Source organism: Rhinolophus ferrumequinum, chromosome 21 (genome assembly GCF_004115265.2).
Source record: "Rhinolophus ferrumequinum isolate MPI-CBG mRhiFer1 chromosome 21, mRhiFer1_v1.p, whole genome shotgun sequence".
Lineage (NCBI taxonomy): Eukaryota > Metazoa > Chordata > Mammalia > Chiroptera > Rhinolophidae > Rhinolophus > Rhinolophus ferrumequinum.
This window is the reverse complement of record NC_046304.1, coordinates 26,006,248-26,031,315: the sequence shown is the minus strand read 5'-3', so window position 1 is coordinate 26,031,315 and position 25,068 is coordinate 26,006,248. Positions and strand designations below refer to the sequence as shown.

Genomic DNA, 25,068 nt, shown 5'->3' with positions numbered 1-25,068 from the left:
ATCATAAAAGGGAATTCTTTTTTTCATCTGCATAAAGGTAGCTTGGAAACTTGTATAGTACATTTGATCTTTTGTGTCCTATATAATGTATACTTTTAATCTTCTCTCATACACACACACACACACACACACACACACATACTTATGTGTATGTGTAGATATGTATATTTGTGTGTATATATGTGTGGGTGTATATATATATACATGTATGCATATTTGACGTCTTCAATTAAGTAATATAAGGCAGATATAGCTATACATAAATTTTTACTTTATATCCCACAATATAGTATATTTTAGGGTACCATTTAGCTGGGTAAATTCATCCCTGGTACTTTGGTGCGTTTATACTTTCTGCTGCCATTCATGTATTAGCTGTGGCTCTTCTGCAGTAGAAAGGTTGTAATCAGAGCTCAGTCTATTTATTTATGACAAAGTGGCTAGCAGGAAACATGGAACCAAGTTATCAGCTCTAAAAACATTGGCAACAGATTAGAAATGCTGAAACTTGGTTTGTTCAATGTATTAAGATAAATTTTTAATTACGGATCCTATTGCTTTGTCATATGAGATCTTTCTGAAATTTGTGCTTAGTTTTACCTTTTTGTAGCGTTTTTGCAGGGGTAAGGAGGTTATTAAACAAGAATTCAAAGGGGTGATTGATTTAGGAAACTTTAATGTGTTTTATTTAAGGAGACAAATGCTTTATGAGTATCTTTTACTAAGAAGCAATTCTGATGTTAATTATGAACGCTTCTTATTGCAGGTTTTCTTATTTTTTTTTTTAATTTTAATAGACTGTATGTGAAAGTTATTCTTCAAGTATTTTGAACGTATTGGTCATTTTCTTTGGAGGAACTTTTCCCTCTGTTAATTTGGAGGATTATCAGATAAATTGAAAAACTAATCTGGGTTCACCGCCTAAAATGTGTTTTTTTGTCTTAAATTGTATCTAGTATGTGTTTTGCTCTAGCACAAATTCAAAATACTACTTTTGATGAATGGGCTCTACCTTCAAGTTACACTCTGAATGATTAACATCTTGAGATCACATTGGATATAAAACTTGAGATAAATATGTAGGTGTTTTTTTTTTAATAGCCTGGATCTAAAAAGTTGGCAAATGGATCAGATGATAAATCCAACTGCAAGGAATCAAAGACAGGAAATCTGGACCCGTTATCTTGCATAAGTAAGCTTCCCAAATCTGTGCTGCAGATAAAACTTTTAATCTCAACAAAGTTCTCCATCCCTTTGCTTTAAACACAATTTTTAAACACAATTTAACTTTTTAAATCTTGTGTTAAAATGTGTGTTTTATTAAATATAGGCACTGCAGATCTTCATAAAATGTATCCTACACCACCATCATTGGAACAACATATTATGGGATTTTCCCCAATGAATATGAATAATAAAGAATATGGTAGTATGGATACAACACCTGGAGGAACCGTTCTAGAAGGAAATAGTTCTGGTATAGGGGCACAATTCAAAATCGAAGTTGATGAAGGATTTTGTAGCCCCAAACCTTCTGAAATTAAAGTAAGTATTTTGTTTTTCTAGAGAAATTATTTACTTCCTATATTTTCATATAGAATTAGTTTGTTGCTGTGTTAAAAAATAATTTCATATTGCCATTTGCAACAACATGTATGGATCTTGAGAGTATTATGCTAAGTGAAATAAGTCAGATGGGAAAGGACAAAAACCATATGATTTCACTTATGTGGAATATAAAACAAAAGGTAAACGAATAACAAAACAAATAAAAACAAACTCATAGATAAAACAGAGTGGTGGTTACCAGAGAGGAAGGAGTGTGGGGGGAGGGCTAAATGGGTAAAAGGGGTCAAATATGTGGTAAAGGAAGGAAACTAGACTTTGGATGGTGAACACACAGTAGAGTACACAAATACTGAATTATAATGTTGTACACATGAAATGTATGTAATGTTATTAATCAGTGTTACTTCACTCAATTTAAAAAATTAACTTAAAAAATTTTGTGGATCTAGTTTTGTAGTTAACAAATTTGAAAACTAAATTGTGGTGACACTATTAAGAATACATATGAGAAAATAGGATTATGTTTACATTTTGTTATTTTGTTTCAAGAAAGGAAAAAATGGCTAGAATTAGTTTGCTTTTTCCCCTTGGAAAATAAGGTTCTGAATGTTATGGTCTTTATATTATAGGATTTTTCTTATGTCTATAAGCCTGAAAATTGTCAAGTTCTAGTGGGATGTTCCATGTTTGCACCTCTGAAATCTCTGCCAAGCCAATGTCTGCCTCCTATCAAGTTGCCAGAAGAGTGTGTTTACCGTCAGAGTTGGACTGTTGGAAAATTGGAATTGCTTCCTTCAGGGCCTGCAATGCCATTCATCAAAGATGGGTATGATTTGGATTTATGTTATTGGTATAGTATATGAATGCTTATATAGCTTTAATTTTTTTCCCTAGAAGTACTGGTGTGCTGGTACCTAGAAAAAAGACATTGTTTTTTAAAATTCTAAAAATTATTTTCTGATTAGTAGAATTTATGGATAATTCTATTTTGCATAATAAACTATTGGAAAATTTAAGATTGTCATGCTTTATTCTTTGTCTTCAGAAGCAACTTTTATTTTGATAAAACTGTAAATCATTCCCCTTTGTACCTTTCCCATATTTCACATACTTTTCTAGTTTAAAATCTATGAAATTGGGGTATCTTATAATTGGTAGCATCTTAAAATTGCCATTGTCCCTTTTTACACAGACATCTCTAAAATCAGGATTTTTTTTTTTTAAACAATTAGTGGCATCTTAGAATCAATGAAATATGGGTATTTGTAGTATAAGAAATGTATAGATAGTAAATGTGGATGTCTAGGTGTGGATAAGTATATACAGATTATATTTATAATTTTAGAACTAGTTGGTTTGTCCTCAGCCCACAGCCATCTCCTAGAATGGATATGTTAACCAGAAATACTTTTTAACTATACTTGGAAGTTTTGCAGTAATGTGCTTTCATAATTTTCAGTGTTACTGGAAAACATTTGGGACATTTTTAGTTGTATTTCACATTGCTAATATGTTTCTTTATATATGTTTGATTTTCTTTCACCCTGGTGATGCTAGTGATGGAAGTACGGTGGATCAAGAATATGGCCCTGCTTATACGCCTCAGACTCATACTTCTTTTGGGATGCCTCCCAGCAGCGCACCTCCTAGTAACGGTGGAGCAGGAATTCTTCCTTCTCCATCGACCCCTAGGTTTCCAACTCCACGGACTCCACGGACTCCAAGGACTCCTCGTGGAGCTGGTGGACCTGCTAGTGCTCAAGGTTCAGTCAAATATGAAAATTCAGACTTGTATTCACCAGCTTCCACCCCATCTACATGCAGACCCCTTAATTCTGTTGAACCTGCAACTGTTCCTTCGATCCCTGAAGCACACAGTCTTTACGTAAACCTCATTCTTTCAGAATCAGTTATGAATTTGTTTAAAGACTGTAACTTTGATAGTTGCTGTATCTGTGTATGCAACATGAATATCAAGGGTGCCGATGTTGGAGTTTACATTCCAGACCCAACGCAGGAAGCACAGTATAGGTGTACCTGTGGCTTCAGTGCTGTTATGAACAGAAAATTTGGAAACAATTCAGGATTATTTCTTGAAGATGAACTAGATATCATAGGACGCAACACAGACTGTGGCAAAGAAGCAGAAAAACGTTTTGAAGCTCTCAGGGCTACTTCTGCTGAACATGTTAATGGAGGACTAAAGGAATCTGAAAAATTGCCTGATGAGTTGATATTATTGCTGCAAGATCAGTGCACTAATTTATTTTCACCCTTTGGAGCAGCTGACCAAGATCCTTTTCCCAAAATTGGTGTAATTAACAATTGGGTGCGTGTTGAAGAGCGGGACTGTTGCAATGACTGCTACCTTGCATTAGAACATGGGCGTCAGTTCATGGATAATATGTCAGGAGGAAAAGTTGATGAAGCACTTGTAAAAAGTTCATGCTTACACCCCTGGTCCAAAAGAAATGGTAAGTATGCTAACAGGATAATTTTTCTGTTTTCCATTGGTAATATGACTTCGCTATACTATCTTAGGAAAAAGTACTAAAGGCAATTTTCCATTTAGCTAATAGAGACTCTTAAATTTGGACTTAAAACTCCTTTAAGAATGGCATTTTTAAAGGGAGAATTTCCTAGCAGTTTAATTTCACCAATAAAAGCATGGTTATTATAAGTCTGTAATTATGTACTTACATAGAAGTATAAAAGGTAATTTGCACATGTGAATTAGCAGAAAATTGCTAGATCGCGTTATTCAACATTCACTCATTAAATATTTATTGAGATCTTAGTGTGTGCTAGGCAGTGTTCTTTTATAAAGTAGTGTTAAACAAACATACATCCTGCCCATTTTGAGCCTATAATTGAGTGAAGAAGAGAAAATAAACACACAAAGTAATTGTATAGTATCAGATAATGACTAGGGATTTGGAAAAAAGCAGATAAAGCAGTGGAAGAAAACGACAAGAGTGTGCTATTTTAGATGTATGGTTAGAGAAGATATTACTGAGGGACAGCATCTGAGCAAAAAGTGGGTGTCACCGAGGGCACCGTGTTTCCAGCAGTACAGAGACTCAGAGGAAGGAGTATGCTTACTGTGTTTGAGAATCAGTAAGGAGGCAGTGTTGCTGGCGTGAACTGGGTGATGGGTAGATTATTAGGAGATGAAGTTTTAAGAGCTGACCAGGCACCAAAATCACACACACGTAGTGTCTTATGAACCATGTAAGGCCTTTATAGTTTATTCTAAAAGTGATGGGAAGCTATAGGACAGTTTTGAGCAGAGAAGTAACATGATCTTTTTATTTAAGGGTCACTCTAGCTATTGCGTTGCGGGTGATAAAGGTGAGAGTAGAAGCAGATAGATCAGTCATGAGGCAGTTGCAGTAGTCCGGGTTAAAGACGATGGTAGCTTAGACTAGATTGGAAGCAATAGAGACATAAGTAGTAGGTACTAGGTATATTTGGGAAATAGAACCTACAGGATTTGCTGGTACATGTAAGAAAAGATGAGGCATCAAGAATAGCTTGAGCAACTGGATGAATGATGAATGCTAATCACAGAGGAGGGAAACATTGGTGGCGGGGGAGTTCAAGTACACATTTAGAATTTTCAATTTAGAGGAGTGGTTGGATCTGGAGATTAAAAATTTTTTGCATGTGTATTATGAGTATTAAAAGCTATGGAGCTGGATGAATTAACCTAGAGAGTGACTGTAGATAGAGAAGTCCAAGGATAGAACTGACATTTAGAGGTGAGGAAGAAGAGGAGGATCCAGGATAGGAAACTAAGGAGGTAGGTAGGAGGAAAACCAAGAGAGTATGGTGTCTTAGAAGCCAAGTCTAGGAAATGTTAGAAGATTGAGAAAATGATCATCAGTGTCAAACACTGTCATCCAGATACAATGTCAAATACTTGTATGGAGTTATAAAGATCTAATGAGTTAATCCATAGTAAGGGCTTACTAAGTACTGAATTAATATAAGCTATTATTACTGTTATTAAAATCATCAATTAGATAGTTTTCTTTCAGGCAAAGCCAACCTACACTTTTTAAAAGATGTCTCAATATACCACTGATTAACTATTCTAATTTTTGGTTATTATACAGAGTTAACCTCCTTCAAAATACGGTTTTTGGTAAGAGTCTATGTTCTTAGGTTGTATGTGCCATATAACTTTTATTTGTTCCTTGTGTCATTTGTTAATTCAGTCATTTTTGACACGTGCAAAAACCGTGCTTCGTGTTCTGGGAAATAGGAAGATACCATACCTTTAAATTACAGAGTACTTGAGAACTAAAACTGTAATAAAATGTATGGTTGAAAGAAGTGAAAATAGCTCTAATGGCCATTGATAGAAAGATAAATGATGATAGTACAGATAGAATGTTATATAAGCTTTGAAAATGAATAAAACTATATATAACAAATAGATGAATCTTAGTAATAGTATTGAAGGCAGGCAGAGGGTGCAAGTCCCAGAAGATTATATGTGGTAAGATACCTTTTTATAAAGTTCTAAACAAGCAAAACTAAATGTATTTTTTAGATGCACATAAAATTTAGGATAGTGGTTAATTCGTAAAAGCTGAGGGACAGGCTAGGGAGAAGAACTTAATAAGATTGTTTGGTAATGTTCTAGTTCTAGGACAGTGAGATCATACTTGTTTGTTAAATTATTATTAAAGACAATTTGTGAAATAAGATAGGGCAGAGCATCCACCAATGGTTAATATATTGTTCGTGATTGATGATTTTCATGATTCCTCAAACTCATTATACTTAAGGACCAAATTCTTTTTTAAAAGGTATAAATAAATGTCATAGATGTTCAAACAAAGGGCAGGATTATTTTCAGCTATAAGAACATAGGCTATGAAGCCAGATTGCTTGGATTTGAAACATGGATCTACTCATATCACTATATCCTAACCATGACTTTGGACAAATTATTTAACCACTCTGTGCCTCAATTTTTAAAAATACAGTCAATTACAGTATTTGCCTCATAATAGTGTTTAGAGGATCAAATGATCTAATACATATAAAACAGAGCAGTGCCTGGGACAAAGAAAGAGTTCAAATATTAACAGTAGTTATAGTAGTAATAGCAGCAATAGTATTAGTACTACTCTATTTTTATTGTCATTATTTGTTTTTAAGAACCAACTTATCTTGAAAGTTCTCATCACAAGAAAAAAATTTTCCCTATGTATGGTGATGGATGTTAACTGGACTTGTGATCGTTTTACGATATATACAAATATCAAATCATTACGTTGTACGCCTGAAACTAATATAATGTCACGACATTATACCCCAATAAGAAGTTTTTTAAAAGTACCAACTTACATAAATTATACTTCAGGGGGAAAAAAGACCCAACCTATTCGCCAAATAATAGAAAATATTGAGCTTTACGTTGCGTACATTTTTTGTAACAGTAAACATTGATGTAAACAGAAAATGCAGCTATCAAGGTGAATTTCATCTCAAGAACTGCATTAGAAATAACTCAAAACTCATAGAAAGAGAAATGCCCTTAATTTCAATTTAAATTTTTCATTATAAAAAATAATAATGCTATAAAATATAAGTATGCAGTATTGGAATACTTTCATTAAATTGTAGCAGCATCATGAAATAGTAGCAAGTTACTACATTAGGACCTTTGCCTTGTTTCGCCTGCTTGGGACACTCTTTTCCCAGGTATTTATGTGGGTAGCTCTCTTTTCTCCTTTAAATCTTACCAGAGGTCATCTTCTCAACATAAAATTGCAAATCTCTCTTCATGTTCTCCATCCTGCTTCATTTGCCTCTTCCCATGGTGTACGATTATTACCTTATAAATACTGTGTAATTTATTGATTGGTTAATTATCTCTCACTCCATTACGTTCACTCCATGCAAGTACTGTGTAAGGATAAGGGTTTTGTCTCTTTTGTTGATGTCCCAAATACCTTGAACAGTGCCTGACGTATAGTAGATGTCTAAGGTGTTGAAATATTAGTTTGAAGGAATTAAAAGTGTACAAACTATAGTTTGCATATTTTAATGGGAATGTTTATTTTATTTAAAACAATTTTTTAAAGATTTTTATTAAAATATAGTTAACATACAATATATTAGTTTCAAGGATGCACCATAATTATTCAACACTTATATATACCTAAAGAAGTGATCACCATGGTAAATCCAGTAACTGTTTGACACTGTATGTACAGTGCTATCACAATATTATTGACTATATTCCCTATGCTGTATATTACATCCTGATGACTTTTTTGTTTTATACCTGGAAATTTGGACTTCTCATTCCTCTTCATCTTTTCTGCCCTTTTTAAATTTTTCAATTACAGTTGATATTCAGTATTATTTTATATTAATTTCAGGTGTACAGCATAGTGGTTAGACATTTATACAATTTAAAAAGTGATTCATTTGACTAGTACCCATCTGGCACTATATGTAGCTATTACCATATTATTGACAATATTTCCTATGCTTTACTTTATATCCCCATGACTATTTTGTAACGACCAATTTGTACTACTTAATGGCTTCACCTTTTCACCCTGTCCTCCAACCTCCTTCCATCTATCACCCCAATAAATCTAGTACCCATCTGACACCATACATAGTTATTTTAATATTATTGACAGTATTCCTTATCTTATCCTATATCCCCGTGACTAATGTGTAACGACCAATTCGTACTTCTTAATCCCTTCTCCTTTTTCATCCATTCACCCCAAACCCTCTCCCATCTGGCAACCATCAAAATGTTTTTTTTGTCAATGTTTATTATAAAAGGCTTTGTTCTAATTATAAAAAATACATATTTGCTGACTATAAAGTTAAGAATCTAGACAAAATGGAAAAGTGGAAGTAAAAATTGCGTATATTTTCTGCCCACCCCCACCATCACACCACTCCATGATCACTCTTTTTTAAACAATATTATTGACATACCATACAATTCACCCATTTAGAGTGTACAATTAAATGGTTTTAGTATTCATAAAGTTGTGTAGCCATCACTACAGTTAATTTTAGGACATTTTCATCAACCCAAAAAAGAAACCCCATTCCCATTAGCAGTCACACCCTACTTCCCTCCAACCCCTACTTCCCAGGGCTAGGCAACCTCTTTTGTACATTTCATATAAATAAAATCATGTACTATGTGGTCTTGTGTTTGGCTTCTTTCTGTTAGCATAATGTTTTCAAGGTTCATGTTGTATCATGTATTAGTACCTCATTTTTTTATTGCCAAATAATAGTCCATTGTATGGATATATCATTTTTCACCCACTTGTCCATTGATGGACATTTGGGTTGTTTCCACACTTGGCTATTTTATAAATAATGCTGCTGTGAACATTTGTGTACAAGTTTTTATGTGAACACATACTTTCATTACTGTTGGGTGAGCTTGCTGGGTCATATAACTCTGTTTTATCTTTTGAGGAACTGCCAAAGTGTTTTCCAAAGAAGCTGCGCCATTTTACATTCCCACCAACAATGTGTAAGGGTTCCACCTTCTCCACATCCTCATTACCACTTGTCATTACGTGTCTTAATGATTATGGTCATCCTAGTGAGTATGAAGTGTTGCCTCACTGGGATTTTGATTAACATTTCCCTACTGAGGGATGAAATTGAGCATCTTTTCATGTGCTTATTGTCCATTCGTATATCTTTGGAGAAATGTCTTTTCAGATCCTTTGCCCATTTTTAAAATAGGTTTTATATTTTCTTTTTATTACTGAGTTGCAAGGTTTTTTTATATGTTGCAGGCAAGTCCCAGGATGTAGGATTTGCACATATTGTCTCCTATTTTCTGGGTCATCTTTTCACTTTCTTGATTGTATCCTTTGAAGCAGAGAAATTTTTAATTTTGACAAACTTCAATGTGTTTATTCTCATTGTGCTCTTGGTGTCATATCTAAGAAGGCTTTGCTTAACTTGAAATCATGAAAATTTACTCCTGTGTTTTTTTTTTCTAAGAGTTTTATAGTTTTAGCACTTACCTTTAGGTCTATAATACATTCTGAATTAAATTTTATATATAAGGAATGGGTCCAGCTTAATTCTTTTACATGTAGATATCCAATTATCCTAGAACCATTTGTTGAAAAGATTATCTTACCCCATTAAATTGTCTTGGCATCTTTGTCAAAAATTAACTGACTATAAAAGTGAGGTTTTATTTCTGGACATTCAGTTCTATCCTATTGATCTATGTGTCTGTCTTGTAAGACCACTCTTAAAAATCATTATATATCCTTTTAACCACTGCTTTCCAACCAGGTCTCAGCTTAAATAGAGACCTGGCACTTGTCATAATACACAATTATATTCTTGGTAAAACTGAACCACACTGGGGGCCAGTCTCCACCATAAGATTATTAAGATCCCTGAAGATATGAATAAGAATTTATTTACATGGTATTCCTAGCAACTACCATAATTCCTGGCCCATAGTAGGTCTCCAATAAATATATTTTTTTAAACAAAGAGTGTTTCTGAAAATCTCGCTGAATTAAAATCAAAATACAAATTCCTGAGCCTCATCCGGGTCAGAATTTCTCAGGGCAAGTTCTGCATATATGTTTTTAAAAGTTTCCCATGTGATTATAAACACACTTAGCCAGTGACACCTTTTCTAGACTTTGTTTTATGTGAATATTCACATATGAATACGTAGTTCTATTTGTGTAAAATATCTTCCATAGGTAGTTTTATAACCTGTTTTATTATTTACCAGTGTTTTAGTCATTAGTCCATTTAAGACAGCTCTGTTATCACTTTTAATGACTGCATAGTATTCTATTATATTTGTAAGTTTATTTAAGCATAATAGTTATTAAGCAGTCATCTGAAGTTAAGTTACTTCTAATTCTGTACACTATTTAGATATCGGAAATTAAAGCCAAAAATAATAGGCAACAATAATAATGAATTAAAGTTGAATTTAATGATTTAATGGAATAGAGTGTTCAAACAGATTTAATGGTACAATTGAACCATACTGGGCGGGGGGTGGGGGTCAGATTATATCAATAACATTTAGTGATTTTTTTTTTTTAAGCCATTTGACATTTAAGAGCAGCACCTTTCATATCTATTCGGATAGTTTGTCAGAAATTTGATAATCTATAAATCTAGGTTTTTAAAATAACTATGGATATTACAATTTTTAGCAGTGTAAGCAAGTTAACCTGTTACGGACAAATTTTGTATTTCAGAGTTGTTATAGTCTACTATTTTTTGCAAATTAAACCTCAGTCACTGTAACCAGTCTTACCTATCTGATCATTTTACCATAGTGGTGATAATTAAGGTTCATAATTTATAACTCATTTCAGTGTGAGGCAGAATTCTTCTGGTAAAAGACCTATAAGCACCAAAAACAACTAAAGTAAATACAAAAAGAAAATTATTTGATAAATTTATAAATTGGTTGATGAGCTAATGGATGATATCTTTATAGAGATGAGTTACAGCTTTTATTATATCTGATCTTGGTTTTAAGTACCCAGAGGACCATTTCTGCAGATCATTTTAAATAGAACTTCATGTAGTTCTCTGCATAAGCAGATGCTTAATCTTCTTTTTTTGATAGAGGTAACATTGGTTTACAACATACAAGTTTCAGGTGTACAACATTATAATTTGACATCTGAGTTACATTGTGCTCACCACCAAAATTCTAGTTTTCATCTGTCACCATTTGAACCCCTGTACCCATTTTGCCGTATCCCCTTCCTCTTCACTTTACCCTCTTTTCCCACTGGTAAACACCAGTCTGTTGTCTGCTTCTATGAGTTGTTTTGTTTTTTTCATTTTTGTTACTCGTTTTTTTCATTTTTTAAAAATACATATTCTACATATGATGAAGTCATACAGTCTTTGTCTTTTTCCATCTGACTTAATTTCAGTTAGCATACCACCCTCAGAGTCCATCCATGTTCTTGCAAATGGCAGGATCTCACCTTTTTTATGGCCAAGTAGTAATCCATTGGGGGTGTGTGTGTGTGTGTGTGTGTGTGTGTGTGTGTGTGTGCACGCACACACACTCCACATCCTTTTTTTTTTCTTTTAAAGAAGTTATGTAAGATTTTATTTGAGCCCAAAACTGACAACAGCGGCTGGGAAGTAAGATCTAAAATGTTGTACTACATCTTGATCCATTCATCCATTGGTTCGACACTTAGCTTGTTTCCATATCTTGGCTCTTGTAAATAATGCTGCAAGGAATATAGGTGCATATATCTCGTAAAGTTAGTGTTTTTGTATTTTTCAGATAAATACTCAAAAGTGGTATAGCTGGATCATTTGGTAATTCTGTTCCTATTTTTTTTTTTGATGAATCTCCATACTGTTTTCCATAGTGGCTGTACTAATTTATATTTCCATCAACAGTGAACGAGGGTTCCCTTTTCTCCACATCCTCTCCAGCACTGGTAGTTTCTTGTTTTTTTTGATGATAGCCATTCTAACAGGTGTGAGGTGGTGTTGTGGCTTTAATTTGCATTTTCCTAATGATTAGTGATGTTAAATATCTCCTCATGTGCCTGTTGGCCTTCTGTATGTCTCCTTTGCAAAAATGTCTATACATATCCTCTGCTCATTTTTTAATCAGGTTGTTTTTTTGTTGTTGAGATGTGTAAGTTTTTGTATATCTTGGATATTAAACCTATTGATGTATGATTTGCAAATATCTTTTCCCATTCAATCCATTGCCTTTTCCTCCTGTTGATAGGTTTGTTTTGCTATGCAGAAGCTTTTTAGTTTAATGCAGTCCCATTTATATTTTGCTTTTGTTTCCCTTGCCAATGGAGTCAAATTCACAAAACATCTCTAAGGCTGATGTCAAGGAGGTTACCTTACCGCCCATGTTTTCTTCTATATGTTTTAATGGTTTTACATTCAAGTCTTCAATCCATTTTGAGTTAATTTCTGCATATGGTGCAAGATAGTGGTCTAGTTTCATTGTTTCGTATGTGGCCATCATATTTTCCCAACACCATTTATTGAAGAGTTGTATCTTTGTCCATTAGATGTTCTTGGCTCCTTTGTCATAAATTAGTTGTCTATGCATTTGTCAGTTTATTATTGGGCTCTTGACTCAGTTCCATTGATCCATGTGTCTTTTCCTATCAATACCATACTGTTTTAGTTACTATAGCTTTGTGGTGTATAGTTTGACATCAGAGAGTGTGGTAGCTCAGATTTGTTCTTTTATTTTTCAGGATTGCTTTGACTATTTAGGATCTTTTGTAGTTCCATACAAGTTTTGGGATTTTTTGTTTTATTTCTGTGAAAAATGCCATTGGGATTTTGGTAGGAATTGCTTTGAATCTATATAGATTGCTTTAGGTACTGTGGACATTTTAACAATGTTAATTCTTCCAATCCTTAAACATGGAATATCTTCCCATTGCTTTTTTGTCTTCAGTTTCTTTCAATAATGTCTTACAGTTTTAAGTGTACAGGTCTTTCACCTTCTTAGTTAAATTTATTCCTAGGTATTTTATTGTTTTTGTTGCGATTGTAAATGGGATTTTCTTAATTCCTCTTTGAGATTTTTTGTAGTGTATAGAAACACAATAGATTTTTGCATATTGATTTTGTACCTTGAGACTTTACTGTAGTTATTATTTCTAACAGTTTTTTGGTGGAGTCTTTAAAGTTTTCTATATATAAAATCATGTAAAGCAGATACTTAATTTTCCCGAGCTGTGTTTCTTGTTATCTTAAAATTTGATTTCTTTGTGTTGGCAATAGCAATTCTTACTTACCTTTTTTTGTTTAATGGTTGTAGATGTGAATATGCAGTGCTCACAGGATATACTTCGAATGCTCCTATCTCTTCAGCCAGTTCTTCAGGATGCTATTCAGAAAAAAAGGACAGTAAGGCCTTGGGGGGTTCAAGGTCCTCTCACTTGGCAACAATTTCATAAAATGGCTGGCCGAGGCTCTTATGGTAAGTAATTCATAGTAACGTATATTGGCTGATTTTATATCAGTTCTCAGTTTCTATTCCCAACTTGAATAAGCATATTTAATTTTCTTAAATATTTTTGTGGCTTAAGGCCAGTGTGGTCAATCTCAGACTTTCTTATTTTCAACATTTCCAGCATTCAATTTATTGCATTCTCCACCCCACTTTAGAAAGAACAGCATCACTTAGATCTGTTTTTACATATTAGACTGACCGATAAGATTTTACGTGAAGAAAGAATCATACTGCCACAAATTTTTAAAAGACAGAACACCACTTTTGTTGTAAATCATCATTTTACAAAATTGAATAAAAAAATGAGGTAAAAAAGAAGAGGTAATACTTGTGATAAAGGCCCCAAAGTCTTCATTAAAGGTGGGAAAAAAACAAAAACAGAGATAAATTTGCTAGTTATGACAAAAGTTGCAAATGAGTACTCCTAGTATATAGTATATACACATATGTGTATGGTCAGCTGTAATAGAAAAGAACATTCAAAATGTTTGAATTATCTATTGAAGATAGGCTCTGAAAGGTGGGATGTAATTGGAGCTTTTAAAATACATTTGGAATAATCATTCTTAACATTGAAATCTTTCACTTTTATGCATGGTTTTAGAATGCATTGTGTATACACACACACACACACACACACACGAGTTTTTACTGAGCAATACATACTTTTCTTTTTCTTAATGCCTGCATATATTCCATTGTTCTTTCCATGTGATATTATTTTACCAGTCTACTTTTTATATCATTACAATCTATAATGCACACACCCTGGCTTAATGCATGTGTGTAATTTTTTTAAAAAATGCTGCCAGATTACTCTCCACAATATCAATTTAAACTCCTACCAGTAAAATACCTGTTTCCCCAAACCCTTGCCAGTAGGGTACTGAGTAGATGGGTGAAAATGGTTATTACAGGATAGTTTGAGAGGAGAATAGTATAGACCATGAGAGGAGAGTTCCTAGTTTCTAATCCCACCTATGCCACTTTTTCTATGATACTGTACAAGATGATTAACTTCTCCGTTCCTGCTTTTTCTCTCTAAAATGAGATTAATATTAGTATCTGCCTTATATGGTTTTTGTGAGGATTAAATGAGTTATTATATATAAAGATCTTTGAACAATACCTAGCACATAGTAAATGTTATAATTGTTTGCTATTATTTTAAATTGCTTTCTCTTAATGAGATTAAGCATCTTTTTGTATAAGAGGTATTTTTATTTCTGTGAACTTTGTGTATATCCTTTACCCGGTTTTCTATTAGGTTTTTTTTGTCATTTTTTAAATTTATGGATTTGGATTTATAGGTCCCTTTTACATGGTAAGGATATTAACTCTTGTCATGCATTGCAAATCAATTTTCCAATTTATAGTTATTTGGCTTTGTTTATTCTTTTCTTCATACCAAAGTTTAAATTTTATGGTCAGAGTAATCAGTTTTTAAAAGGATAGGTTTTATGTTAGGCTTAGAAAGGCATTCCACAGTCCAAATTTATTAAAAATAAAGCTCCCCTTCTAAGTATTTTCATTCAAATTAATTTTTTTACATTTAAATGAAGGTACAATGAATATATATATATTTTTTAAAGACCATTTGACAAATTCCTGACTGGAAAAGTTTCAATCACTGGCTTTAGGTGTTTTTGTCTTTAATCAAATATTTTTACTACTAATAATGACTTCAATAACTTTTGCCATAAAAAGACATGTACTTCTTTTAAATGCTTTCTTAAAATACGTCTTTCTTATTTAGGAACTGACGAATCCCCGGAACCACTGCCAATCCCCACATTTTTGTTGAGTTATGATTATGATTTTCTGGTGCTTTCTCCATTTGCTCTCCCTTATTGGGAGCGACTTATGTTGGAACCCTATGGATCTCAAAGAGATATAGCCTATGTTGTACTGTGTCCAGAAAATGAAGCCTTGTTAAATGGAGCCAAAAGCTTTTTTAGAGATCTCACTGCAATATATGAGGTAGGTATTTAAAAAGAGGTGGCATTTAAACCTGCCTTATGATTTGTATATTTATATATAAATTATGTTGGTTAGTTCAGTTGATTGGGGCAGAATAATAATGATGTCAGTTCTTTGATGTCAGCTATTTAGTTATTATGCTAGCCAGTTACATTCTTTACAGCATTTGACTCAGGCCCTTTGTTAGATACGTGTGCCATGATGTCATGGTGGTAATTGCCATATTGGGGAATAAACATCGAGAGCATATATGTCCCATTTAAGATAATCTGTTTTATAAACAAAGAGTAGCATTATTAAATAGCCAAGGGAAAATTATATTTATAAAAATTCTAGTCCTGATTCTCTAGGACCTCAGGTACGGACAGTAGGCCTCACTTTTCCTCATACGTAAAATAAAGCTATGTTAGGTCTCTGTAAAATCCATTTCATTTCTGAAATTCTTGACTAACCTTTTAAGTTACAATTCTCATGTTATATCTATCACTACAGATTTAAAGTGCTGTGGGACATAAAGTCTTAATTCATTATACCTTCCTTTTCCCATAAATGCTTGGAAATCAAGTCTTTAAAATTCAGTTTCTTTTACAATCTTAATTATTAGTTTGTGCTGGTTTAACTCCTTAGAAATAAATGGTCCACTTAATTACAAGATATCTGTAGTGTGTGTTGTAGACGTACTTCCCAAAGAGTGTTGTTTGGAACACTAGTCCTGTAAAATCTTCCCAGAAAAAAGTTCCATAGTTAAATAGGTTTGGGAAAACATTGTATATTATATTACCTTTTACAGATTCACTATTCATGTTAGATTATTAAAGCCTTTGAAAGTCTTACAGTAAAGAAATCCTGTTTAAATTTTCTTAATACAGTATAGTAAATATACTTGAAAGTAGATTTCTTGTAACAAACATCTCCCTCCACAGAATTGGAGGGAGAGCTGGCAATACATACTGTATTTATATGCCAATTTTTATTTGATTTGACTTGGGGGGGGATATATGTATATTTATATACATGAATTGGGGGTTTGATGTACAGCTTAACATGTCTACATTTTTATGCTCCCTTATTTCTGTATCCTTCAAGTTTTCATTATTCAAGCCAGTTGTTCTGGTGCCATTATTTAGGTGTTTATTTCACTGGAGATATTTTAATTTTAAAAGAAACTTAACGAATTTCTAATGTAAAACGGAAAAAGACCGATGGCACCATTTTACCCTTTATATTTTTATCCCAAATGTTAATTATAAATGATAAAACTTATTTTAAATAACTTAAATGCTTTTTATTATAATATGTACTCAAATAGTATATACTTGAACTAATTCTGCTTTCTATGTATATATTTGTAGTCCTGTCGATTAGGTCAACATAGACCTATTTCTCGACTGTTGACAGATGGGATCATGAGAGTTGGATCTACTGCGTCAAAGAAACTATCAGAAAAGTTGGTAGCAGAATGGTTTTCTCAGGCAGCTGATGGTAACAATGAAGCATTTTCTAAACTGAAGCTTTATGCACAAGTCTGCAGATATGACCTAGGTATTAAAATTGCATTTATTATATAAAGCCAGTGTTAGCAGAATGTGGCCCAGTCCACCAGCTGTTTTTATAAATAAAATTTTATTGGAACACAGTCATATTCGTTTATTTACATATTGTCTGTGGCTGCTTTTGTATTATAAAATCAGACCTGAGTGATTGTGATGGAGACTGTGATCCGCAAAGCCTAAAATATTACTATCTGACTCTTCATAGAAAAAGTTTCCTGGTCCCTGCAGTAGGGATCCTATCAGCTAGGAGGAAATTGTGGGTTTAAACAGTTTTTTTGCTTCTGTAGGATCTGATGAATTTGTGTTTTTATTTAGTAAAGTTTATTAAGATTCTTGACTTGTTAATGGTTTAGAGATAAAATAACTTTGAGTTACCTCTACAACACCAGTTCTCTTTTGGAATCTAAGAAAATGACAGCTGTTTAAGACTTGCTTTTAATATCTTGAATTAAATATCCATGGACTTACTTTAGACTTAATCCGAAGAGACACAGAACTAAAATATTGAATCTCATTATACATTCCTATAATTTGAACCTCTTGATAACATTTCTCCATTTTATATTGCATTAGCTCCCAGTGTAGTCAGTATTTATTCAACTTCTGATTTAGGGACCCTTTAAATGGTTTGATAAAAAATTGCTAGATACTGTTATATATATTTAGTTGACTATGCCTAGCAAATAGAATTTTAGTATACTTTCATGGAAGCCATTTCTTTATTTTGTATGAAAATGCTGGTTTACCTTTTCAGTTCCATTTGATGATATTTGTTTCTTCAGTTTCTAGGGGAAATAGGAAGCTAGTATGTGCTACACTACTAGCAGGCAACTTGGGGCAGGGGGTAGTTACCAAAGAAGCATGAACTAGATATTATTCACATAGTTGAGTAAATAAAGAACCTATCAGTGAAATAAAGAAGTAAATATCCTGCCTGTTTTTATTATCTTTAGGTCCTTATCTTGCTTCCCAGCCATTGGACAGCTCTCTACTTTCCCAGCCAAATTTAGTTGTCCCTACAAGTCAATCTTTGATTACTTCACCTCAGATGACAAATACTGGAAATGCTAATGCTCCATCTGCCACCCTGGCATCTGCGGCAAGTGGCACTATGACAGTGACTTCAGGTGTTGCCATGTCTTCTTCAGTGGCCACAGCTAATTCAACTTTGACCACAACTTCAGCTTCCTCCTCTTCCTCCTCCAACTTGAATAGTGGAGTGTCCTCAAGTAAACTACCTTCATTTCCAACCTTTGGCAGTATGAGCAGTAGTGCTGCAGGATCTGTGTCTACACAAGCGAGTGCAGTGCAGAACGGCCAGCTAGGAGGGCCACAATCATCAGCTCTGCAAACAGCTGGCATTTCTGGAGAGTCGTCTTCGCTTCCCCCTCAGCCACATCCCGATGTATCTGAAAGGTACTTTTAAATATATGAATTTTGTAGAAATATAAATATATGATGCTTCTTGTCTAAATAAGACAGTCATTGTGAATGAACTTGTAAAGAACTTTTGGTCTTATCCTTGAAATTTTAGTTTTTATAATGTGGAATATTTTACATATAAAATTATAATGACTCTTCATAAAGTCTTTATTATTTTATTTATTTAGAATTTCAGGCTGGGAATTAAGACCCTGAAAGCCATTTAGTCGAACTATTTGAATGTGTTCTGTGACATAACTGTCAAGTCGATTTGCCTGTGTAAATCACTCCAGTCATGTAGAAGTCTTTATTGAACCAGCCTGTTCAGAGACTTAAGAGTCGTAGCAAGATTTGAATCTCAGCTGTGCCACTTACTGGCTGGGTAATTTGGGGGGAAGTTATGTAACCTTTTTGAGCCTGTTTCCTTATCTGTAAAATGGGAGCAATAGAATATAATGTACATTAATGTACATTAAGTGCTTTACTCAATGCTTCCAAACGCTTGAGTTACTTATAATGACAATAGTGATGATATGATGACAGTACTTTTCATTCCTTTTATGAAGAAGGTATTAAGCTTCGTTTTTGATTTATAGGTTAGGTTAGAGTGAGTTTGGTTATATTTTTCAGCTATCTGGATGCAGTTTTGCCCAAAGTTACACTAATTTATGTGAGAAATGAGAAACTATTAATTACCCAGATCGGTCATCCGTCTTGAACATCTCAGTATATTTGAAGTTTAAAAAAAAAATCAAATCACCATCAAAGAATGAACCTTATTCGCCATTGAAGTTAGGTAGTATGAAATGAAGATGTATAGCTAAAAATGTAGTAGAACATTGACTAAGTTTGGAAATCTACTTTCTTTCTAGTCTAGCACTGCTTCTAGCCAGCTGTGTGATCTTGGAAAGCTCGTTTAACTTATCTTTGTCTCAGTGTAACTTAAGCAGTAAACTCTCTAGTGTTTCTGATACTTTATGGTTTTAAGAATTCTTTTTATAATGCAAGACCTCAATAAAAACATCCTTGTACACCATGAAATTGTATATACAATGCTTGTGGTTCTCTTTGAAAAGAAAGAGATGTCCCTAATTTTTAGAGAGGCTCTGTGACAGCTCCCCACCCAAAAAAAGGATGAGAGGGTATTAAGAATCTGCTTTGATGCTACCCCAAGAAAGATACAGTACAACTTTTTTCCTAACTGTCTTTCTATTTCAAATTTTAGTACGATGGATCGGGATAAAGTGGGCATCCCCACAGATGGTGATTCACATGCAATCACTTATCCACCTGCAATTGTTGTTTATATAATTGATCCTTTTACATATGAAAATAAAGATGAGAGCACTAATTCTTCTAATGTATGGACTTTGGGGCTACTTCGATGCTTTCTGGAAATGGTTCAGACTCTTCCTCCTCATATTAAGAGTACTGTTTCTGTACAGGTAAGAATGATAAATGTTGCCAATAAAATTTATATAAAACAGTTGGATGTTGACAGAAGTTTCAGAGATACTGTTCTGTATCCAAACTGATTTTCTAAAAGTTAGGTTCTGTTACATTGAATTTACTTTAAGTGATATTATACTAGAAATCTTAGAGAGTTTACGGAAAAATAGACTTTACAAGTATAACACAATAATAATGGAGAATAAAAGGATTGCAGTAAATACATTAAATGTTTCTCCTGTGTTACTTTTGTAAACCAGCTTTTAAATTCCTAAGCTTAAATACAAAAATAAGAATATGGATCTATATAAGCTAGAATTCTAAATAAGACAGGTTGCAAGTAAAAGTAGAAAGAAATTAACCACATTAAATTGTTTGCAGGGATTTTAAATTATTTCTTTATAGACTATAATAGTACTAGTCAATGGCAATATTAATAAAACTGCTATTTAGAAATTTTTAGAAGTTTTTACATAGCCCATTGGTAAAACTATTAGAAACCTATATAATAGATAAAGAAATATAATTCTATAGTTTATCATTTTAATTTGATTTTGTTTAAATTTCCTAGAAGTTTTTAGAGTTTTAGACCCATAGTCCTTTTCATTCTCTTGTTCGAAGTTTAACATGTGTAACATTTGCATATATTTCTCAGATTGTTCCTTGTCAGTACCTGTTGCAACCTGTGAAGCATGAAGATAGACAAATCTATACCCAGCATTTAAAATCCCTGGCTTTTTCGGCCTTTACCCAGTGTCGGAGACCCCTTCCAACATCAACCAATGTGAAAACATTGACTGGCTTTGGTCCAGGTTTAGCCATGGAAACTGCTCTTAAAAGCCCTGATGTAAGTATGTTTTCCATGACTAGCATTATTGAAAAAGTATACATTTTATCATTTTGTGCAAAACTAAGTACAGTTCTCTGTTTAACTCTCACTTTCCAATTATCTTATGATTGGCTAGAGGTAATATATCACATTTTCAATCAAAGATTTTTCTATGATTGTGCAGTACCATAATACCTAAATTTTTTTTTTTAATTTTTTATTTTACAGAGACCAGAGTGTATTCGGCTTTATACACCTCCTTTTATTCTGGCTCCAGTGAAGGATAAACAAACAGAGCTAGGAGAAACATTTGGAGAAGCTGGACAGAAATATAATGTTCTTTTCGTGGGCTACTGTTTATCACATGATCAAAGATGGATTCTTGCTTCTTGCACAGATCTATATGGAGAACTTTTAGAAACGTGTATCATTAACATCGATGTTCCAAATAGGTACTTATATTTTTTAAAAATATTTCATTATATCCCATTTTAAAAAATGTACACACACACACACACACACACACACACACACACTATTACATTTCATTTTTAATGAATAAAAACTAGTTTGAAGGTTATTAATGTACATTAAAATATTAAGTCTTGGGATTGGGGGTGTTCTCACCTTTTTGTATGAATATTTATATTCTATAATTAATAGTATTAAAAATAATTTTGATTAATCTCTGTTACACAGACAAAAGAGGTTAAAATCCCTAAATTCTACGTAATAAAGCTTGAGGCAGTGATTTTAGCTTGAAAAATATGAACATGGAACTAGAAAGAAAGCCCTCTGCAATTAAAAACATAGTCTAGTAAAGCATCCTAAAATATTTATTTTTCTCATGTACTGTCTAACATAGTCCGTAAATTAACTGAGTTGACTTCTTTTACTAAAATTCTTGACTAAAAATTTTATCATTTAAACGTTACAGTGTCTTCTGAAAATGGTGGCCTTCTTTTTAGAATTCTTCTTGGTAGTAATTAGATAAGGCCATTAATTATGAAGGTTACAACTAATAGGTCCAAGAGGTGAGCCTCATATTGAGTTATCACTTAATAGACATTTCTAGTAACATGTTTCAAAGCTAGTGAACACTGCCTATGAGATCCTGAAAAGCAAATACATGCAGTAGTTTTTATTTTATTTTTTAAATTTTTTTGGAGAATATTGGGGAACAGTTTTTTCAGGACCCCTCAGCTCCAAGTCAAGTCGTCGTTTTCAGTCTAGTTGTGGAGGGCGCAGCTCACTGCCCATGTGGGAATCTAATAGGCGACCTTGGTGTTACGTGCACTGAGTTCTAACCAATTGAGTCAACCGGCCACCTCACCGGCAGCTCAGCTCCAGTTCTGTTCTTTAAGTTCAGAAATTGGTTATGTGCAGAAATATTTAATGATTATTAGATTGTAGGGCTGGGAAAGCAGAATACAGAAACATTAATTTTATACTGTTGGTTATGAAGATTTATTGACTATTTTATAAACCTTAAAGCAGTGCTTTATATATTTCCTTGACACAGTTTTGATTTTCTAAATAGAATAGTTGTACTTATTAAGTGAGCTTTGAAACGAGGATGCTTATCTGTGAAGGATAATAAAGTAGAGAAAGAATAATACCACCTTTCCAATACAAAGATAGTACTGCCATTTTTCTGAAAGTAGAATAAGAGAATGGTTAAGAGTTCCAACTCTAGAGTTATGGAGACCTAGGTTCAAATCCCCACTTACTGGCTATGTGATCTTGGGTAAGCCGAGTTACAGCTTACTTCTCTGTAGAACTGGGAGGATAATTTTGTCTGTCTCATAGTGTTGTTAGAATGAAATGAGGTATTATGTGTAAATTGGGCATAATGCTTGGTACATAGTAAGTACTCAGTAAATGGTAGCTATTGTTGCTCAGCCACAGAATGCTTATGCTACATACTTGCCTAATAAAGGACATGCATGCAGAAAACACAGCAGTGTTGTTTGGTCTGAGGAGTGTGGGGTGTTTTGTTTAATATTCTTCAACTTAAAGTATAGAGCAAGGTTTGGCAAACTGTATAGCCTGTGGACCAAATCCAACCACACTCATTTGTTTAAATATTATCTGTGGCTGCTTTCAAGCTGCAGCAGCAGCAGAGTTGAATAGTTGGAACAGAATCTTGATCGCTTGCAAAGCTTAAAATATTGTCCACTTAAGGAAAAAGTTTGCTAATCTCTTGTTTAGAGCAGTGTTTCTGGTGAATTTAAATGGTTCGGGGACAGTTTTTCATTCTAAGTTAAGTATATATTTTAATGTATGATTAAAAAAACCCACAAATTAGCATGCCACCCCTATGATTTTACATATATTCCTGCTTAGGATTTGTGTAGAAAGTGTCAAGCATTAAAATTAAGGGACCAGTTTTTCAAAAACGTGAGCTCTTTTCAAATGTCATCGTATGAATTTTAGAAATATATGTGACTCTCTTTATTCTGTACAACAGGGCTCGTCGGAAAAAAGGATCTGCTAGAAGATTTGGTCTACAGAAACTTTGGGAGTGGTGCTTAGGACTTGTGCAAATGAGTTCATTACCATGGCGAGTTGTAATTGGCCGTCTAGGAAGGATTGGTCATGGAGAATTGAAAGGTAAAATTGTGCTTTTATTATTTAGTACTTAAATTTCTGTTTTATGTTAATTCATACACTGTTCAGACCACATCTAGCTATATATACTGAACAAAATGCAACAGTTGTAAATACTGTTTTTGTTGTTGTTTGTTTTTAAAGAGGAACCACAGATGTCTAGGGCACAAATGGCTTAGTTCAAATTATTAAAGTGTATTTTACAATGTTACATGTTTAGTGCCAATGTCATCACAACAATTCTTGTCATGTTTCATTTTTTCCCTCCCTTTCTGCTTATTATTCAACTCATCTTCTGTATAGCAGATACTAATTGATACTGATGTACATTCAAGTTAGGGGGATGAAGCATGTTGAATGACATCACCAGTGAGATATTTTTGGCTTGATGATGACTCCTGCTTGAGGAATACACTAATTTTAAAACCATTGTGTTTTAACTTTGGTTCTATAGGGTGTTAACAATGCTGTTATTTTGGATCTATATAAATATATTTTGTTTATTGTTGATACCCACAGATTGGAGCTGTTTGCTGAGTCGTCGAAACTTGCAGTCTCTAAGTAAAAGGCTCAAAGACATGTGTAGAATGTGTGGTATATCTGCTGCAGACTCTCCCAGCATTCTCAGTGCTTGCTTGGTAGCAATGGAACCCCAAGGCTCTTTTGTTATTATGCCAGGTTAGCTATCTTTAGTTTATATCAGATTTAATTCTTCACGCACTTAAATTTCTAAGTAGTATGTAAAATTGGCTCTTTATTTATTAAAATAAAAAATACGTTTCATTTTTTTTCCAGATTCTGTGTCAACTGGTTCTGTATTTGGAAGAAGCACCACTCTAAACATGCAGACTTCTCAGTTAAATACCCCACAGGATACATCATGTACTCATATACTTGTGTTCCCTACTTCTGCTTCTGTGCAAGTAGCTTCAGCTACTTACACCACTGAAAATTTGGACTTAGCTTTCAATCCCAACAATGGTAGGTGAATTATTTTTTAAAGGTTTGCAAGTATAAAATAAGGCTGGGTGATTATGGCTGATTGTAGTCTGATTAATGCTCCCAAAACATATCCATGTCTTGTGAGTGTCCCTGAAACCTGTGAATATTACCTTACATGGCAAAATCAGACTGTGAATGTGATTAAGGATCTGGAGCTAGAGAGATTATCGTGGGTTATGCAAGTGGGCCCTAAATGCCGTCACAGGTATCCTTGTGAGAGGGAAATTTGTGTACAAGAGGGGTTGGCCATGTGATGGAAACAGAAGCAGAGTCAGAGAAACAGTGCTATGCTGCTGACTTTGAAAATGGAGGAAGGGGTCGTGAGCCAAAGAATGCAAGGAATCAGTTCTAGATGCTGGAAAAGACAAGGAAAAAGATTATCCCCTCGAGCCTCCAGAGGGAGCGTAGCCCTGTTGGTACCTTGATTTTGACCAGCACTTTGATTTCATCCCAACAAAACTGATTTTGGGATTCTGGACCCCAGAACTATAAAAGAATAAGTGTGTGTTGTTTTAAGTCAACAAGTAGGTGATAATTTGTTAAAGCAGCAATAGGTAACTAATATAATCATTCTTCTACCTTATCGATATCAGAACTGGTACTATGAATTATCTTGTTAA

General features: G+C 33.7%; 1 protein-coding gene across 1 annotated transcript in view; it reads left to right on the top strand.

Moving 5' to 3' along the window:
- Positions 1 to 25,068, top strand: part of MED13 (mediator complex subunit 13) — a 93,094-nt gene that overhangs the window by 57,151 nt on the left and 10,875 nt on the right. The window contains exons 13-26 of the mRNA XM_033089520.1: positions 1,102 to 1,192; positions 1,331 to 1,545; positions 2,199 to 2,395; positions 3,127 to 4,043; positions 13,409 to 13,570; positions 15,360 to 15,583; positions 16,936 to 17,125; positions 18,090 to 18,552; positions 19,784 to 20,003; positions 20,663 to 20,854; positions 21,065 to 21,288; positions 23,307 to 23,449; positions 23,966 to 24,124; positions 24,242 to 24,427. Coding sequence (XP_032945411.1) covers positions 1,102 to 1,192; positions 1,331 to 1,545; positions 2,199 to 2,395; positions 3,127 to 4,043; positions 13,409 to 13,570; positions 15,360 to 15,583; positions 16,936 to 17,125; positions 18,090 to 18,552; positions 19,784 to 20,003; positions 20,663 to 20,854; positions 21,065 to 21,288; positions 23,307 to 23,449; positions 23,966 to 24,124; positions 24,242 to 24,427 — 3,583 coding nt within the window. The remainder of the gene's footprint in view (positions 1 to 1,101; positions 1,193 to 1,330; positions 1,546 to 2,198; positions 2,396 to 3,126; positions 4,044 to 13,408; positions 13,571 to 15,359; positions 15,584 to 16,935; positions 17,126 to 18,089; positions 18,553 to 19,783; positions 20,004 to 20,662; positions 20,855 to 21,064; positions 21,289 to 23,306; positions 23,450 to 23,965; positions 24,125 to 24,241; positions 24,428 to 25,068) is intronic.